Raw genomic sequence first — 20,490 nt, forward strand, 5'->3', positions numbered from 1 at the left:
TCCTTTTAACCTTCTTATCTCCAAGAACAGTCCCAATTCCTACATCTATCCTCATAATTTAGGTTTCTTATTCCTGAAACCATTGTTGAAAATCAGTTCTGCAGTCTCTCTGATGCATTCGTACTTTTCCTGTAATGTGGTACCCACAAACGTACGCAATACTTCTACTAAGGTCTAACAAGTGTCTTGCACAAGTTTGAAATCACCTCTCTGCTCTTTTATTTTATACCCCTATTAATAAAGCTGGGCATGCTGTATGTTTTATTAACTACTTTCTCTACCTATCCTGACACCTTTAGTAATATGTACATGTATACACCCAGGTTCCTCTGCTCCTGCATCCTATGGTACTTCCTATTTTATATTGTCTTTCAATTTTCTTCTGACAAAAGTGCCTCACCTCTCATTTCTCTAGATTGAATCTTATCTGCTACCTATCCATCCACTCCATTATGTTGTCAATATACTTTTGGAGTTTCATACTATCCCCCTCACAGTTTACAATTCTTCCAAGTTTAGTATCTTCTGAAAATGTTTAAATCACATACAAAGATTCAGATTATTAATATTTATCAGAAAAACTCTGGGAAACTACAAACCTTCCTCTAGCCTGAAAAGTATCCACTCTCCATTTCTTATCTATGTTACTATTGTCACTGTTATACCATGACCTTTCCTCACATGTCTGCACTGTATCAAATGTGTTCTGATAATCCATGTATACTATTATATCAGTAAAATCACCACAGTCCTAAAGGACCATAGAGCTGCTCTCTCATGAGAAAGACGACTGGTGGGGTGTTTAACCAGAGTTTCACCATGACTCGGGCAAAGGACAAGATCAAGAAGGCGGGACTTTTATGGTGGCCTCAGCGAGTGAGGGAATTGAACACGTACTATTAGAAACAGTCTGTGTTGCACACCAACCACCCAGCTAACCACATCAATCCTTTTTGTTGTCTTTTCAAAAGACTCCAGCGAGTTCGTTAGACAGGACTTTCCATTAGGGGAGTGCAAGGTGCCACAAACATGCCACTAAATCCAATGAGGAAGTTCGGAAAAACTACCCAGACAGCAATTAAAATAAAGAATTTGGTCAAGCAGGGAGTAAATGAGGTTTTTGATCGCAATGCATTTACTGTGAAGCCTAGTTAAATGAAATGAAAAGCCATTCCTATAAAAGTACATGAAGAATTGTTTGGACATACTGCCTTACAAACCACTAAAGGTAAGTGGGGCAGCTTCGGCTTGTCTGAGCCAGTCCCCCGTTTGCAGTGTGAGCTGTCCAGGCCCTGATTTTGTGGCTGCTCTGACTGGGGTTCTGAGCCGAATTGGCAATTAATTATTCCCCCAAAGGCGACGACAATGACCAGAACGAGGAGCAGGAAGATTGAAGGAGGCTTGTTTGAAAATGAGCACTAGTTAGACGGAACAGGCTACTTCAGTGCTAATTTATCAATAATATAATTATGGGAACCGTTTGCTTTGTTTGTCTCTGCCCAGGTTAAGCGCCGGGATCTCTTTGCTCCTTTACTTGCCACCTTCAGACATTTCCTCAATTATACCTTCCAGGCTGGAATATCAGTAAAGTCCTCGTGTTAGTCGGGCCCCTAAGGCTGTACGTCTAAATAAATCTTCCCACATTAGACTTCTTTCGACAACACTACGCTCTAGAAACTAACCTCCTGTTGTCATGGAAACAGTGGCCCGTTATGTTCGCGAACGTCATGACGTATTTTGAACGTGTTCGTGCGATGACGTGTGTTGGAGGCGTCAGCGCGCATGGGCGTGCTCGGGATTTGGTTTCCGGGCTTGGTTGCTTCTCCTCGGGGTTTGGTCCGAGCGCTAAATCGGACGTTGGGGGGAGGTTAGGCAGCGTCAGCTTGTCTAGGCAAGTCTCCCCCTACGTTCGCGGTGTGAGGTGTAGAGGCCCCGATCTTCTTGCCGCTCTGAGCTGAAATGGCAACCAATTATTCCGCTAAAGACGACGATGGTGACCAGCAGAAGAGCAGGAAACCGGACAACACAGCGTTCAAGCAGCAGCGCCTCCCCGCCTGGCAGCCCATTCTCACCGCAGGCACTGTCCTGCCCGCTTTCTTTATCATAGGCCTCATTTTCATCCCCATTGGCATCGGCCTCTTTGTCACCTCTAACAACATCAAGGAATTCGAGGTAAGGCCCTCGGCGGGAGCATCGTAAGGTTTTTTTGTTAGGCTGAGGACAAATGAGGAACAGCACCAATCAAGACATACAATTGTGAACCCAATATTATTGGTTTACATAGGATACACCCTAGATACTAGTACGATCAGCTTTTTTTTTGGTCTATGTAAATATTTAATTTTGAGGTTATCTGAAAAATTGCACACCTGCGAAGTAACATTTCTTTTGGTCTTCGCATGTATCCTTTTGTAGGTATGTCGTTCCATAATACCTAATGTATACTGAACTAATCTGTAAAAACGTATAATTGGAATGCCAATCAAGTCCTATTGTCCCCAGTTATGATTGGGGACACTTTTAGGCATTGTTATCGCGACACCCTGCTTTTAAATGTGAGCATTTTTTATACATGGAACAAAGCACATTGCAGATCCTAAATCTGGATATTTTTAGGCTCCATTTGGAAAGATATTTTCTTAATGGAAATTCTTGCTTTGTATTATCTAGCAATAGTTTTAATCAAAAACTATCCTCACATTTTGCAAACATTGTTATTGTTTTTCCTTTTATATATTGATGCTCCTTTATGTTGGCATTTTGTTGCAAATTGTTGGCAAGATCAGCAACACAGATAAGGGCAAGGTGTACCATATAAACCTGTATAAATCTTAAATGTAAATTTTTAAACTACTGAATGTTTTCAGCCAAATTAGTAGTTTTATTGAAGTGTACCTCTTTACAGGATATGTAGTTATTCTTTCATCAACTTTTGGAATTAAACTACTGAAACCATTCCACGTGTGAACATGGTCTAGAAGTACTTTTCTAGCAGAAAGTGAGGACTGCAGATGCTGGAGATCAGAGCTGAAAAATGTGTTGCTGGAAAAGCACAGCAGGTCAGGCAGTATCAAAGGAACAGGAGAATTGACGTTTCAGGCATAAGCCTGAAGAAGGGCTTATGCCCGAAACGTTGATTCTCCTGCTCTAGAAGTACTTTTCTGTCAAAGGTCTGACCATTTCATTTGTTAGTAATTATAGAAGGTTTGAGTCTAGTTGGGAACTGTTTTCTCCTATGTTGAAAAGTCAGTGGGCTCAATATTATTTGATGAATGTACACTCTTTGAAATCTACTAGGTGAAAGTGAGGACTGCAGATGCTGGAGATCAGAGTCAAGACTAGAGTGGTGCTGGAAAAGCACAGCAGACCAGGTAGCATCTGAGGAGCAGGAACACTTCAACCCTAGGGCATCACTGTGGACTTCACCAGTTTCCTCATTTTCCCCTCCCCCCCCACCTTGCCCCAGTTCCAACCTGCCAGCTCAGCACCATTCATATGATCTAACCTACCTGCTAATCTTTCTTCCCGCCTATCTGCTTCATCCCCACCTCCATCCACCTATTACACTCTTAGTTACCTTCTCCCCAGCTCCACCCCCTTCCCATTTATCTCTCCTCCCAGGAGGCTCCCTGCCTCATTCGTGATGAAGGACTTTTGCCCAAAACGTCGGTTTTCCTGCTCCTCGGATGCTGCCTAGCCTGCTGTACTTTTCCAGAACCACTCTAGTCTTGACTCTTTGAAATCTGTCTATTATAATTTATCATGTATCATTGGGGAAAAACAACAGCATGATTGTCACTCTTTAGATTTCCTGTTTTGAAGTGACATTATAACTGCTACTTCGATTTGTTTGTGTGATGGCATTCCCTTTCGAGTTAGGTTGTGTAGATGATAGAGCATATGCACTCTTAGCTTCATCTGTTAAAACAACACTTTTAATTCATCTGACATCTTTTCCAAACCATAAATCTAGCGAATCTTCATGATTTAACATCAAAAATAACTTTTGAGTACATTGTATTAAATAGTTGTCCCTTTCGTTTGACGCATTTAACAAATCCGTCATTTCATTATTCCTTTCCTTGCTATCCTTATCCTATTCTCTAATCCCTCCTGTGTCATCCCTAACCATTTGTTGCCAACCATATCCATTCCACCAATCATATCCATTCCTCACAAACAATCTCTTCAACCAGGATAACTTTGATGTTGGGCTCTGCTTCCCGTTTGCTGTTTTTGTTTTCTACCAAGCCCCCCACCTGGTGCCACCAGCTATTGGCAGCCGCATGTGTGTCATGAGCTCTAGTTCTGTACTCTCCTCATGTCTGTGTGCAAGTTACTGCCCAGCAAATAGTCTCAGCAAGCACTGCACCCTTCAACTACTGAATCTTAAAACCGAGTTTGATTGCAGATTTTGATAGGAGAAAAATGATCTACTTTACATTAAACTAAGTATTACTGAGTGTCAAATTGTACACCTCGTTCTGTATGTAAATTCTTTGCAGATACATTTTGAGTGTTCAACGCCAAACTGAATAGCAGAGTGCCATCAGTTCTTGGACCTTTATGTTCTCTAATCATGAAGATATATGGTTTCATGCCTCTACAAGAATTAACTCATTTCTGTCAGGCTATTATAGAAAAATAGTTTCCACCCAAAAATAGGTTATTTTTCCTCCCTCTCCTATGGAGAAGACATTTTAATTACTTTGACGGTAATTGAGCAAGTATCAGATATAACACTAGCAAATTCCTGCAAATATATTGCTTTATTATCATAAACCTTTTATCCCAAGTGCAATATGGTGCATAAAAAGGAAGGGAATGAAAAAGAATCTTGAGATAAAATTATAGGATTTAATTCTGATGGAATTTTTCATCTTCAAGTTCATTGAATCTGAGTAACTGTAAAATAATCTATTAAAACATATGTTTTGCAAGCCAGGGTCTGTTTCATTCGTTCTTGAAAGCTGAATGCAAGATCTCTCTCATGACTACTGGTCAGGAATCTTCGGTTTAAATTGTCTTTGTTGAGTCTGAATGGTATCTTTTATCACTTTTTATTTTGTTTTGAGGTGTTATGGAAACTTTTATTTCTGGTAATTTTATTAAAATAGACTAGTATGAGTTTGGTGGCAAACATTTCATCTGCTTGAAGAGCAAGATTAATTCTTGTTCTCTTGTTTGCTTTTAGCTGTAATATTGTAATGTTAAAATCGTACCAGTTTTGGTGATAAAATTCAAATATCAGACATAAATGCTTTAATTTTAAATGAACTATGTTTTCATTTTCCTTCCTTTGCCCTTTTGTCTTGTTTCAGTTAGTCTTTTTAAAAAGGTATTTATTTCTGTTTCTGCTTCATGAATTTTGATAGGAGAAAAGCTAGTTGAAAATTTTCAGTTGTTTTATTTCATTGTTTTTCTTTTACAAATATAATTTCTTCTACATTCATCCTGTATGTGTTTATCTTAAGTTTTTCTCATTTATATGGGTTTCCAGTGTATGGTCAAAGCTTCCCTTGAATGGTAGTAAATGTTGCTGAAGCTTCCCACTGTGTTAGTTTGTCTTGAAAATGCACGTTTTATGGGATTTGAAACACAGAAAAAAAATGATGCCAGATGAAGAAGAGCAGATGCTTTTGGGCTATGATTCTATAGGAGAAGTAACAGAGAGCTCCAAGCAATGTGATGGATGTTAATAAAAGCAAATTACTGCGGATGCTGGAATCTGAAACCAAAAGAGAAAATGCTGGAAAATCTCAGCAGGTCTGGCAGCATCTGTAAGGAGAGAAAAGAGCTGACGTTTTGTGTCAAACTGACCCTTTGACTAAGGGTCAGTTTGACTCGAAACATCAGCTCTTTTCTCTCCTAACAGATGCTGCCGGACCTGCTGAGATTTTCCAGCATTTTCTCTTTTGATGGATGTTAATCTTTGACCTATTTCTGATATCAAACAGGAAGACTCCCCTGGGGCCAGACAAGTAAATACATTGGTAGTAAACAAAAGGGTTTTCCCTGGATGAGTAAGTTCACATCATATTGTAGGTTAATAGAAATTATTTTGGGTATGAGTGAACTATATTCCCACTGCCTAGATGAGTGGTTATTCACAAATGTTTGTTTCCAAAATTGAATCTAAAACAACACTATTCTCAAATTTAAGTTGTGATTTGATGTGATCAACACTTAAAAATAGACAATAACCACAATCCTAAAACCACTAATTATGACTATATGGTTGAAAATGTGTCAGTTAAGCAGATGGAATACAGGCCTACTGAATAGACTATTTGGAGAAATGGCATCAGATACTATTCAGAAGAGCTGATGTGTTTGCATAGAGTGGGTAGGGATTACAAAACCATAATTGAAGGGCATGAGCCATTCTCAGAGCAGTTTATAACTGGTTGCCTTCAGAGTAATTTAACCAAGACTAGAGTTAATTACTAGGAAATGCAGAGAAGCTTAAAATATTTGGATGACTAAATCCAACTGGGTGTTTAATAAGTTCTGTATGTTCTAAATAATGAAATGCTCTATTTATTTAAGGTGTGTCTAAATTCAGTTGTCCTATTCTTGCTATTCTTCTCAGTGTTGTGTGTAAACTCTAAAGCGTGTTAGTTTTGTTAGCTGTTCTAACATTGCCTTATGGAAGGTATTACTTCAGCTTCAACTCTTAATGATAAAAATGTTTAAATGTTAAAGAGAATTGGTTTTAGAAACTTATTTGCTACAACTCTTCAAACAGATTGGAAAGTTTAGCATTACCATATGAAATTATCATATAGAATTGTAGCCAATTGTTAAGATGCGCAGACAGTACACCTATACTTAATTGTCACTATAAAAGAAAATCAAACGTTTTTGTTTCATTTTCTTTCAATTGTAACATTGAAAGATTGTGCATTCTTGGCAGTTACCTCACTACTTTCAGTACAGTAATTACATTCTTACTAACCCCCTAGTCAATAACATTCAGTCTTTTGTTTTAAAAAATGACTTTTTTTTTAAACTTAAATTTGTTCTTTGCCTTTCATAATGCAAGGGGTGTGTCAAGTTAATAATAAAGCTTCAATTTTAAAGCATTTTACAAAGAAACACCTTCAAATAATTGAAAGGCAATATTTATATCAGATAAGACTTTTTTAACTTCTCTAAATGCTGGAGCTGAGATTTGAATTTAGGAAAAGGTATTGTAATCCTTGGAATGGGCATACATAGATTTTCCTGAGTAAACTGATCTGCACGTGATGTGACACTATGCAGACCATTATGGGCAGCCAGTTGTGTCTCCATCAATTAAGAGACAGTTTCATCCATGATATGTAAGGTGAAGTAGATTGTATTTGAGGGGATCTTTCTTGAGGAGAACCACCTGGTCAGGGCTCAGCAGTTCATCCACAGATGTATTAGAGAAGAACTGGGGAGTGAGACCTGTTCTGATCAGCAGACTGGACATGCACTTCGAGGTGGGTCTGACTGTGTAAAAGATAAATGACATTTTATATTGAATTATATTTTATGTTTAATGGACTGCATGGGTATTCTGCCTTGCAGCATAGAAAAATTATGGAGGCTGTTCCCAGAGAAATGTCTGTCAGTTTCTTTATTTAATGAGTCCTTTGACTTCTGAGTAAGTTTTGAAGCCTTTGTTCTATGGACATTGAATGTGGTTGATTTTAGAACTGTCTCCCCCAACTCACTCCATTTTGCATACGATGTTTCAGGAATTGCGTTATATGTTTAAATTTCTTTTTCAGATTGATTATACTGGCATTGAACCACATTCTCCCTGTCATAGCTGTGCTATGAATAGTACATGGAATACTACGTGTACCTGTGAAGTTCATTTTCAGCTGGATCAACCATTTGAGGTATGAATTAACTACCTATATATAATTAGTTATAAAAACATAGGTGCTACATTTAGAACTATTAACTGCTCTGGTTAGGTTGGGAGAAAAAGAGCTGTTGTACCTCTCAACTGATCTGTTCTCCGGTATGATGTGTATGCAATAGACAATAGGTGCAGGAGTAGGCCATTCAGCCCTTCGAGCCTGCACCGCCATTCAATATGATCATGGCTGATCATTCCTAATCAGTATCCGCTTCCTGCCTTATCTCCATAACCCTTGATTCCACTATCTTTGAGAGCTCTATCCAACTCTTTCTTAAATGAATCCAGACACTGGGCCTCCACTGCCCTCTGGGGCAGAGCATTCCACACAGCCACCACTCTCTGGGTGAAGAAGTTTCTCCTCATCTCTGTCCTAAACGGTCTACCCGTATTTTTAAGATGTGTCCTCTGGTTCGGCACTCACCCATCAGCGGAAACATGTTTCCTGCTGCCAGAGTGTCCAATCCTTTCATAATCTTATATGTCTCAATCAGATCCCCTCTCAGTCTTCTAAACTCAAGGGTATACAAGCCCAGTCGCTTCAGTCTTTCAGTGTAAGGCAATCCCTCCATTCCAGGAATTGACCTTGTGAACCTATGCTGCACTCCCTCAAGAGCCAGAATGTCTTTCCTCAAATTTGGAGACCAGAACTGCACACAGTACTCCAGGTGTGGTCTCACAGGGCCCTGTACAGCTGCAGAAGCACCTCTTTGCTTCTATACTCAATCCCTCTTGTTATGAAGGCCAGCATGCTATTAGCCTTCCTCACTACCTGCTGTATCTGCATGCTTGCTTTCATTGACCGGTGTACAAGAACACCCAGATCTCTCTGTACTGTCCATTTACCTAAATTAATTCCATTGAGGTAGTAATCTGCCTTCCTGTTCTTGCCACCAAAGTGGATAACCATACATTTATCCACATTAAACTGCATCTGCCATGCATCTTTCCATTCACCTAACTTGTCCAGGTCACCCTGTATCTCCTAACATCCTCATCACATTTCACCCTGCCACCCAGCTTTGTATCATCAGCAAATTTGCTAATGTTATTGCTGATACCATCTTCTATATCATTAACATATATTGTAAAAAGCTGCGGTCCCAGCACTGATCCCTGCAGTACTCCACTGGTCACTGCCTGCCATTCCGAAATGGAGCCGTTTATCACTGCCCTTTGTTTCCTATCAGCCAACCAATTTTCAATCCAATCTAGTACATTGCCCCCAATACCATGTACCCTAAGTTAACTCACTAAGCTCCTATGTGGAACTTTATCAAAAGCTTTCTGAAAGTCCAGGTACACTACGTCTACTGGATCTCCCTCATCCATCTTCAGAGTGACATCCTCAAAAAATTCAAGAAGATTAATCAAGCACGATTTCCTCTTCATAAATCCATGCTGACTCTGTCCTATCCTGTTACTACTATCCAGATGTGCCGTAATCTCATCCTTTATAATAGACTCCAGCATCTTTCCCACCACTGAGGTCAGACTAACTGGTCTATAATTTCCTGCTTTCTCTCTCCCACCTTTCTTAAAAAATGGTATAACATTAGCCACTCTCCAATCCTCAGGAACCAATCCCGAATCTATCGAATTCTGGAAAATAATCACTAACGCATCCACGATTTCCCGAGCCACCTCCTTCAGTACCCTGGGATGTAGACCATCAGGTCCCGGAGACTTATCAACCTTCAGACCTAACAGTCTCTCCAACACCAAATCCTGGCAAATACAGATTCCCTTCAGTTCAGGTCCTTCAGTCACTGTTACCTCAGGGAGATTGCTTGTGTCTTCCCCAGTGAACACAGATCTGAAGTACCCATTTAATTCTTCTGCCATTTCTTTGTTCCCTGTAATATATTCCCCTGTTTTTGTCTTCAAGGGCCCAATTTTAGTCCTAACCATTTTTTTGCCTTGCACATACTTGAAAAAGCTTTTACTATCCTCCTTTATATTATTGACCAGTTTACCTTCGTACCTCATTTTCCTCTGCGTATTTCCTTCTTAGTAATCCTCTGTTGCTCTTTAAAAGCTTCCCAGTCCTCTGTTTTCCCACTTATCTTTGCTATGTTATACTTTTTCTCTTTTAACTTTATATGTTTCTTAACTTTCCTCGTCAGCCACGGCTGCCCATGCCTCCTCCTGGGATCTTTCTTCCTTTTAGGAATGAACTGATCCTGCAACTTCTGAATTATACACAGAAATATCCGCCATTGTTCCACCACGGTCATCCCTGCTAAGGTATTGCACCATTGAACTTTGGCCAGCTTCTCCCTCATAGCTCCATAGTTCCCTTTATTCAACAGAAGTACTGTCGCTTCCGACTGTACCCTCTCCCTCTCAAATTGCAGATTGAAACTTACTGTATTATGGTCACTACTTCCAAATGGCTCCTTCACTTCGAGGTCTCTGACCAATTCTGGTTCGTTACACAATACTAGATCCAGAATTGCCTTCTCCCTGGTCGGCTCCAGCACCAGCTGCTCTAAGAATCCATCTCTGAGGCACTCCACAAAGTCTCTTTCTTGAGGTCCAATACCATCCTGATTCTCCCAGTCTACCTGCATGTTAAAATCCCCCATAACAACTGTAGTAACATCTTTACCACAGGCCAATTTCAGCTCCTGATTCAACTTACATCCGACATCCAGACTACTGTTTGGGGGCCTGTAGACGACTCCCAAGAGGGTCTTTTTACTCTTAGTGTGGATAGAGCTGCGAAATACTGACTCTACGTCCACTGACTCTAGGTCCCCCCATGCAAGGGACTGAATATCCTCCCTTACCAACAAGGCCACTTAACCCTCTCTGCCCGTCAGTCTATCTTTACAATGGCACGTGTAGCCTTGAATATTCATTTCCCAGGCCCTGTCCACTTGAAGCCACAAGTTACACAGCGGAACTTGTGGCTTCACAGCGCCAGAGACCCAGGTTCAATTCCTGCCTCAGGCGACTGACTGTGTGGAGTTTGCATGTTCTCCCCGTGTCTGCATGGGTTTCCTCCGGGTGCTCCGGTTTCCTCCCACAGTCCAAAGATGTGCAGGTCAGGTGAATTGGCCATGCTAAATTGCCCGTAGTGTTAGGTAAGGGGCAAATGTAGGGGCATGGGTGGGTTGCGCTTCGGCAGGTCGGTGTAGACTTGTTGGGCCGAAGGGCCTGTTTCCACGGTGTAAGTAATCTAATGCACTTGGTGGTTAAAACAAAAGTGGAATTGTATTTTCATATTTTATGGTAAGTTGTGCTCCTAGACATGCTGTTGTTGCTCTTAATACTGGTGACTGCTGCCTATCTAATAAGAACCACCTAATCCATACATACCAGATGTACAATGGCTGCTAGCAACAAGCCTCGTGACAGTATAAGGGGTAAATAGATTCTCTTTAGGATTAAGCTGGCTGAAAGATGATATACCTGGAGATGAAAGCACAGAATTAAATAGAATCATGTGGTGGATTTGGTAATCTGATGTCTAAAATAAACAAATTTACATTGCTCTACAGTACTGAATATGATTTAGCAGTTTAGTGGAATGTCAAGGAGTAGGCCTGTTATTGGAGGCTGGTTCATTCTTCTCATTGGTTCCAGTTATACCTACTAGTCAATGCACTTGAAAGTAAGGTAGTCATGGTTGAGCATAAATGGAAATTTTTATCAGTACTCTGCAACAAGCTCCAATGCATCACTTTGTTAAGTCCCAGCAACAGTCTGTGTTTGCCAGACTGCATCAGCGTTCTCAGGACTTGAGTCTCAGCTGCACCTTTGGAGTGGCAGGGCGGTGCATGGAAGGTAGAGGTAAGACTTTGCTTGTTGTTTTGACAAATGTGCACTTTATTAGTACTGGCTTTGAAAAGTTTCAAATATAAGAGGGGCAAAGTTTACGTTTTTAATTACTTCTACAAATATTGGAACAGCATTTTAGTGAGCCCATATCTCTAATACTGTATGTAGCAATAATCTCCTTAAGAAAAAATGTAAGTGCTTTGGAGGTTCAGAGGCAGTTTACTGCATTTGATTCCTGGAACGAGTGAGTTGTCTATTAGCAGCATTCCCTAAAATTATTTTTGTTGCTGCATAGACCTAGATGAAGGTCGTGCATGGTGGCAGGGTCTGGGATCTAAAGCCAGTGTGTTGGTCTCCCTACTGACATGCGTAGAACTGCTAAGTGGCCACACAGCCATGTAGCTTACAGGAAATGTTCCTCATGAAAATTAATTGGACAGGCTCAGTTCGTTTCCACTGGAGTTTGTAAGAGTGAGGGATGACTTGATCGAAATGTAAAAATTCCTGTCTGGTGTTGACAAGATGAACTTGAAAGGGATGTTTCCTTATGTCGATCCAAAACTGAGGAGCCCTGTTTTAAAATTCAGGGACAAAGGAGAGTGATGATCCCACTTGGTACGCTGTTCCCACTTTTACCCCATACCCTTTCATCCCTTTTATATTTAACTCCTTCTTGAAAACATTCAACGTTCTGGCCTTAACAGCTTCCTGTAGCAGAGAATTTTGCAGCTCACCCCTCTTTTGGTGAAGAAATTTCTCCGAATGAGTCCTAAATGACCTACCCTAAATTAGATTGTGATGCTGGTTCTGGACTCTCTGGTTATTGCCCTTCCTGCGTTTACCCTTTTTAGTCTTTTTGCTGTCAAAGTGGATAACCTCTCACTATTCAATATTATACTTCATGTCCAATCCTTCAACTTGTCTAAATCGTACTGAAGCACCTCTGCATCCTTCTCGAATGTCAATTCTACTAGTTAATCCATGAAAAATTCCAATAGATTCATCGAGTGTGTTTTCCCTTTTGTAAATACATGCTGGTTCAGTCCAGTGCTGTCACTGTTTTCCATGCAGTCTGCTATTAAATCTTATTATAATGGACTCTAGCGTTTCCCTACTACCGATGTTAGGCTAACCGATTCACGATTCTATTTTTTTCTATCTCTATTTTGAAATAGTGGAGCTACAATAGCTATCCCTCAATCCATAGGAACTGTTTCAGCTTGTTTAAAATGTTGAAAGATGACCAGCAATGCATTCACAGTTTCTAAGGCCATTTCTACAAGTACTCTAGGATGTAGATTGTCAGGGCTTCGGAATTTGATGGTCTTTAACTCAACAATTTCTCCAACACCATTTCCCTATTAATATTGATTTTCCTTCAATTCCTCTCTCTCATTAGACCATGCATTCCCCAACATTTTTGAGATGTTATTTGTGTACTTTGTGACAACAAAATCAAAACATATATTTAATTGACCTGTCAACACTTTGTTCCCCAGTATAACCTCCTGTTTCGGTTTGTAAAGGACTTATGTTTGATTTAACTTTCTTCCTGTTCACGTACCTATATTGGCTTTATAGTCAGTTTGTATTTTCCCTGTAAGCTTACTGTTGTACTTTCTCCAACCAACCCCCCCCCCCACCACCTTTCTTAATCCATTCCTTTTGTCCTCCAAACTGCTCCCAATCGTCAAGTTTTCTGTTCTTTTTGGCCAATTTGTATGATCCTTCCTTTGATCTAACACTTAATGTTAGCCATAGTGGGCCACCTCACCTGTTTTATTTTTGTGTAAAATAGGAATGGCCAATTATTAGATCATCCATGCACTTTTAAGTGTTTGCCATTGTTAATCCACTATCATCCCTTTAAGTAGCTCTGTCCAATTTATCATAGCCAGCTTGCATGTCATTCCATCGTAGTTTCCTCACTTTAGGTAGGACCTCCGTTTCACAATCAACTATGTCACTGTCCATCTTAATGAAGAATTCTGTCATATTATGGTCACTCTTCCCAAGGGACCTTGCATAGCTAGATTGCTGGTTATTTCTTTCTCGCTCCACAAAATCCAGCCTAGGATGGCCTGCCCTCTAGTTGGATCCTCGATATATTGATCCAGAAAACCATCACATACATACTCCAGGATTGTCTCCTGTGTTGGCATTGTTGCTGATTTGATTTGTCCAATCTATATGCAGGTTAAAATTACAGCTGTACTTTCATTGATTTTGGCTCTAATTTCATGTAAAATGCCTTTCACAACATGATCACGACAGTTTGGTGATCTATATACAACCCCCCCATTATCATTTTCTGCCATTTGGTGTTTCTAAGCTCTATCCTTGCAGATTCCACATTGTCTGAGCCAAAAGCTTTCCTCGCTATTGTGTGAATGTCCTGTTTAACCAGTAATACTACCAATCCTCCTTTTCCTGTTTGTTCTTCCTAAGTTCCCTTGGTTATTCAGTTCCCATCTCTCTTCACCCAGCCCCAACTCCATAATTCTAACTATAAGCTATTTATATCTATTTGAAATAAAAACAAATCAACCATGATCTTATTCATTGGCACAATAGTCTCAAGGGGCTGAAAGGTATACATCTCCCATTTTGTATGTTTGTAACAGGAATGAGCCATTTGGTGTCTCAAGTCAATTTCACCATTCAGTGAGATTGCTGTTTTCATAACACTTGAACTTGAGAATGTTTTTGCTATATTTTAAAACTGATTTTGAATGAATTGTTTACAGAACACAATTGCAAACTTGAATTTTTTGCACGAATAAATGTTTCATAATTTCACTCCTAAAAGATCTGGTATAATTTTTTTTATTTCTAGTCTACTCTTTTGTTGTCCTTTAATATCTTGAAACTTGGAATAAATGTCTCAATTTATTAATTTCCAGGGATTAAAACCTTCATTTGTTTAGTCTGACTTTGTAGCCTTCTCCTTGGTGTCCAGGTATCATTGTAATAAGTCTAGACCGCACAGGCCGAGATATCTAGGATTCAGATTGTGGTCTAATTGTGATTTTGTATAGCTGAACATGACTTCTACCCTCTTATATTCTTTCTCTGTAGATATAAAGCAACTCCTCAAAATTTCATTATTTTCTGATCTTGAAATCATGAAATTTAAGAGGTCAATGTGTTGGAACCTAATCCTCCTTTGACTTCTCACTTATTTACAAAATGTCTCTTTTTGCCTATATTGAAATCCACTTGTTATGATTTTGCACATTCAATTAATCTATATCTCTTTGTAATTTTAGCTTGCATATACATACCTTAAAATTTTGAATCTTTGTATCATTGGAAAATTTGCATGTGTAGATTTCAATTCCATCATCTAAATTATTAATGAATTGAGTGGATAGAGCATGGAACCTAGAAGGAGATCATTCATCATATTCTGTCAATCGGAGTATCTACTCATAACCCTATGCTTTGTTTCTTGCCAATATTTCAATTTGTTAACCAGGTAAATAATAATCTGCGCTCATTTCAAAGAGCTCAAACTTTAGCTGACCATCTCTTTAATTTAAAGATTTGCTAGACAAAATCTACGTTGTACAAATTCTTGCTACTTTTCTCTGATCAAAGTGTTGAGTATTTGTTTTTTAAAATTTGTTTAAGGATCGTGAGCATGAAAATGTGGTAGAGAGCTGCCTGGCCTTAATTATAGAATGTTATTACGTCTTTATTAAATCTTGAGTGAATTGGTCTGGAACTGATTTTCAGCTGTCACCGTTTTTAAATAGTGGAGCACCATGCAAGCACCATTCTCCAATTCAAATGACCATTGGTTCTCTCTATTAGACATATAGATGTCTTAGCTATAAAATTCTAAAGTTCTGTGTAGTCCTGAGGGTTTGTCTGTCTTTGATGCCATTAATTTATCAATTATTGCTGTTTTGCTTATATCATTTTGAGTCCCTGTCCCTAATTCAATAATAGTTTCAATGTGAATAATGGATACTTAAATAAGTGTTTCTTCCTACATTATTTCTGCCCCTCAAATATAACAGGCAGCAGTAGATCAGATTGAAATTTCAGTCGTGGAAAATCTTTAGCTCTATATATTATTTTGTTTTTGTTGCATAGCAACTTAATTAGCTTTCCTCATTTTTAAGCATGCTGGTAAAGTCAGTTTTGGAATATTTGCAAGGCAATTTTGAGTGAGTAATTCACCTTCCTTGGTATAGAGACATGTTGGACATGATTGGTTAAAGATGTAGTTAAGAGTGTTTGTTTGATTTTAGTTGAAATAAAGATTGAATGGAATTAATATAGTTATTAAACTATTTAACTAGGATTCTAAACACAGACTAAAGAACATGGTTAAATTTTAAATGAAAGTAGACATTAGAGGGTTGAGACTTTTAAACATTCCAGACTTCTTTTTGCTGGTGGGTAATGGAGTGTTTGTAGATGCTTGCCTGTGTTGAATTTTGGTTATACATGCAGTAGGAGGTCAAGATTGTTCATGCCCTTCAAAGTAATTTTGTGTTATTACACAACTTTGACAGCAGAAATCAAGACTATAGTCAGTTGAAACCCAGACCTGGGGTCTGATGCTCTGATCGGCTGTTTGCTCAGTTGTGATTGTATTTTCTTCCTTCTGCTGGAAGGGAATGACGGGTGAAGGAGATGATGTTCTTTGCTCCTTAGAACAAAGATACTGTGAAAGAATGCTTAAGTAGGTTGTTAGTATGATGCAATGTTGCTTATTTATACTTTGGAACGGTCAGGATCTTTTGGTTTCATTGGAAATATTTCTGCAGTAGTTACACAAGATGACAGTAGAAATGGTAGTATGAGAAAAACGTTTTTGACTAGTTTCTTGAGACTTTTCGGTAATAAACATGCCTGTACACCAGATCCGAAACCATTCAAGAATAACATAAAATTAACATTTTTTTGTTTAGGAAGAGATAATGCAATGAATTCACAAGTGTCATTAACACATTATGACATCTTGAAATTCTTGTCTATTGTTAGGTTCAGGAGCAATGAAGCATCTTGTCATGATTTTAATGACCCATGTGATAGTAGAAACCAGATTTTTTTTTGTTGCAATAACTTTTCAAATTAAATGGTAAGAAACAGCAATAGAAAGTGGCTCTATGCAATAAACCCAGTGGAATAATTAGGTCAATTTCTATTCTGCAGGGCTTCCATTATGCCAAGCAGGGCTCTTAATAGCATAAGGCATTCATTGCCAGATAAGAATATTAAATCTGACAGGAAATTTACAGGATAGAAAGATAACCCCATACAACTTGCTGTGTCAAACTACCTTTTTTTTAAAAGACATTGTTATATCTGGCAAAAGAGACCAGGGGTCTCCACAGAATTATTTTGTAAACCTAACTCAGTTACTGTAAAGTAAGAGGAGGGGTAATCACATTAGTCTTGAGTGTGTCCCATGTTTTCATTGTAATTTAGTTTGTTGGTCACATAGCAAAAAGCGATTATACTATATACCTATATACTAAATAAAGATAGATTGTGTTTACCTTAGTAGTGATTGTGTTAGCAACCTTGTACAATGTCCTGTGCAAACTTTCCTAAAAATGAAAGTAGCTTTCTGACCAAAGCCTGTAACTGAACCTTGTTTAAACTGTATTTTGCAGGGAAATGTTTTTATGTATTATGGATTATCAAATTTCTACCAGAACCATAGACGATATGTCAAATCAAGAGATGACAGCCAGCTTAATGGTGATAAGGGTTCTTTAAAAGTAAGTGGATTTTTTTTGGAATATAATTGTAATAACTGAGTGTTTATACTGCAAACTTTGTTTTAACTGGCACTTATGAACTGGTGCTCTTGATAAGCTGGCAAAAATTATATACTCCAAATATTGTGAAGTTTATTGTATTATTCTGCCCAATTATCATTGATTTTAAAAATTTATTTACCTCAATGTAAATATACTTGTTCAATTGATTGGCTACATGAAATATCAGCAGTTGGATAGCAAGAAGCTTGTTCCCCAGAGTGGGGAACTTGATTATTAAAGGTCACGGGTTCACGGTGAGAGGAGAAAAGTTTAAGGGGGATATGCATGGGAAGTTCTATGCAGAGGAGCGTGGGCGCCTGGAACGCCTTACTGGTGGAGGTGGGAGGGGCAGGCACGGTAGCATCATTTGCAATATATCTAGACAGGTAGACGAATGGGCAAGGAGCGGGGGATACAGATCCTTAGAAAATAGGCGACAGGTTTAGATAGAGGATCTGGATCGGCACAAGCTTGGAGGGCCAAATGGCCTATTCCTGTGCTGTAATTTTCTTTGTCCTTTGATTCAATTTTGAGTCAATTTCTCCTCCATACTGCAATTTACTGTAGTGTCAGAGTAGTCAGTTGCCAGAGTGAGAAGGTTCTCTGCTGATTTTATTTAAGGTAAGTTGCATTTTTTCCCCCAAGTGATTTATGTTGTAAATAAAGTATAAGTGATGTGTATTATGTTTATATTACTTAGTGTGTGTTTTTACATTGATTATGTGGACCGTTTGATTATCTGGAATAATTGATCAATCGGCACCCTCCTGGTCCCATAGCTGCTAGATAATTTTACTGTACTGTCAATTTCATTCTGGAAGTAGCACAGTATTAAAGACTGCAATACAACTCTGCTAGCATTCGAGCAAGAAATTCAGAAGTTTGCAGACATTGCCGTGTAGAGGATACTTGTAAGCTCAGATGATATAGATGGGCTGATGGAATGGGTAGGAAGTGGCAGATGGAGTTCAGCCCTGATTAAATGTGAGATAATGCATTTAGAGAGATCATAGGGCAAAAGGAATACATGGTAAAAGCGAATATACTCAGAGGGAGAGATCTTGGTGTGCAAGTGAACAAGTCCCTAAAAGTAACACTACAGGTAGATAAAGTGGTAAAGAAGGCATATGGAATGCTCTCCTTTGTTGGCAGAGGTATTGAATACAAAAGTAGGGATAAAAATGAAAATGTAGAAGACACTGGTGAGGCCACAACTGGAGTAATGTATGCAGTTCTGGTCACCACATTTCAGGAAGGACCAAATTGCTCTGACGAGAGTGCAGAGAAGGTTTACTAAAATGATGCCAAGGCTGGAGAATTGTATCTATGAAGAAAGACTGGAGACATTGGGGTTGTTTTTCTTGGAACAGAGAAGGCTGAGGGCTGATATGATTGGGGTACAGAACAATGGTGAGGGGTGGAGATAGAATAGACAGGAGGAACCTGTTTCCCTGGGCAGAGTTCAAAAACCGGAGGTCATAGATTAGAGCTAACTGGCATAAATGTTAGAGGAGATGTGAGGAAAACCGTTTTTGCGTAGAGGGTGGGAGGCATCTAGAATTTGATCTAGTCAGTGGAAGAGGCAGAGATACTAAATAGTATGTAGATCTGACTCTTAAATACTGCAAGGCTATGGGCCAGTTGCTAGAGGTGGGATTAGAAAAGATATCTGGGTATCTTTGACTTGGCATCGACAAGATGGAGTCAATGTCCCCCTTCTGTGCTGTATCATTTCTATGTTCTGTGGAGTGACGCTTGAACAATTTCTAACTTTTGTTAATTTCAACCATGAAATGAAATTCTTGTCAATTTACCCATTCATGGATCAGCGGTGCTGGAAGAGCACAGCAGTTCAGGCAGCATCCAACGAGCAGCGAAATCGACGTTTCGGGCAAAAGCCCTTCATCAGGAATAAAGGCAGTGAGCTGGAAGCATGGAGAGATAAGCTGGAGGGAGGTGGGGGTGGGGAGAGAGTAGCATAGAGTACAATGGGTGAGTGGGGGAGGAGATGAAGGTGATTAGGTCAGGGAGGAGAGGGTGGAGTGGATAGGTGGAAAAGGAGCTGGGCAGGTCGGACAAGTCATGGGGACAGTGCTGAACTGGAAGTTTGAAACTAGGATGAGGTGGGGGAAGAGAAAATGAGGAAACTGTTGAAGTCCACATTGATGCCCTGGGGTTGAAGTGTTCCGAGGCAGAAGATGAGGTGTTCTTCCTCCAGGCATCTGGTGGTGAGGGAGTGGCGGTGAAGGAGGCCCTGGACCTCCATGTCCTCGGCAGAGTGGGAGGGGGAGTTGAAATGTTGGGCCACGGGGCGGTCTGGTTGATTGGTGCGGGTGTCCCGGAGATGTTCCCTAAAGCGCTCTGCTAGGAGGTGCCCAGTCTCCCCAATGTAGAGGGGACTACATTGGGAGCAATGGATACAATAAATGATATTAGTGGATGAGCAGGTAAAACTTTGGATGTGGAAGGCTCCTTTAGGACCTTGGATAGAGGTGAGGGAGGAGGTGTGGGCACAGGTTTTACAGTTCCTGCGGTGGCAGGGGAAAGTGCCAGGATGGGAGGGTGGGTCGTAGGGGGGCGTGGACCTGACCAGGTAGTCACGGAGGGAACGGTCTTTGCGGAAGGCGGAAAGCGATGGGGAGGGAAATATATCCCTGGTGGTGGGGTCTTTTTTGGAGGTGGTGGAAATGTCAGTACCTTTATGTTGGTGGGGGAGGGGCAAGTGACTAGAGTACATGGAGAATGTGTCCAGAGAGAGAGTGAAGATAGGAGTAGGCAAACGGATATTGCTGCTGATAAACTGAGAAAAATGAATGTTGTGTAGGGTGCTAAGAGAAGTGTAAATGGTTGAAAGTGGGTTGGATGTGCTGGGGGCAAACCAATGGAACAGGATTTATGTGTGAGGTAATTAACAAACATAGAGGACGATGTTCACATTCTGAAATTGTTAAACTCAGTAAGTCCTGAAGGCTGTAAAGGTGCTGAAGTGGAAGATGATGTATTGTTCCAGATTGTGTTCAGTCT

The 20,490-nt window shown here is 39.8% G+C and overlaps 1 protein-coding gene across 1 annotated transcript in view; it reads left to right on the forward strand.

The window, feature by feature from the left end:
• Positions 1–1,790: 1,790 nt before the first annotated feature.
• Positions 1,791–20,490, forward strand: part of LOC132819821 (cell cycle control protein 50A-like) — a 38,696-nt gene continuing 19,996 nt past the window's right edge. The window contains exons 1-3 of the mRNA XM_060831651.1: positions 1,791–2,172; positions 7,761–7,874; positions 17,317–17,424. Of these exons, the coding sequence (XP_060687634.1) occupies positions 1,960–2,172; positions 7,761–7,874; positions 17,317–17,424 (435 nt within the window). The 5' untranslated portion in view covers positions 1,791–1,959. The remainder of the gene's footprint in view (positions 2,173–7,760; positions 7,875–17,316; positions 17,425–20,490) is intronic.

Source organism: Hemiscyllium ocellatum, chromosome 10, assembly GCF_020745735.1.
Source record: "Hemiscyllium ocellatum isolate sHemOce1 chromosome 10, sHemOce1.pat.X.cur, whole genome shotgun sequence".
NCBI classification, from domain to species: domain Eukaryota; kingdom Metazoa; phylum Chordata; class Chondrichthyes; order Orectolobiformes; family Hemiscylliidae; genus Hemiscyllium; species Hemiscyllium ocellatum.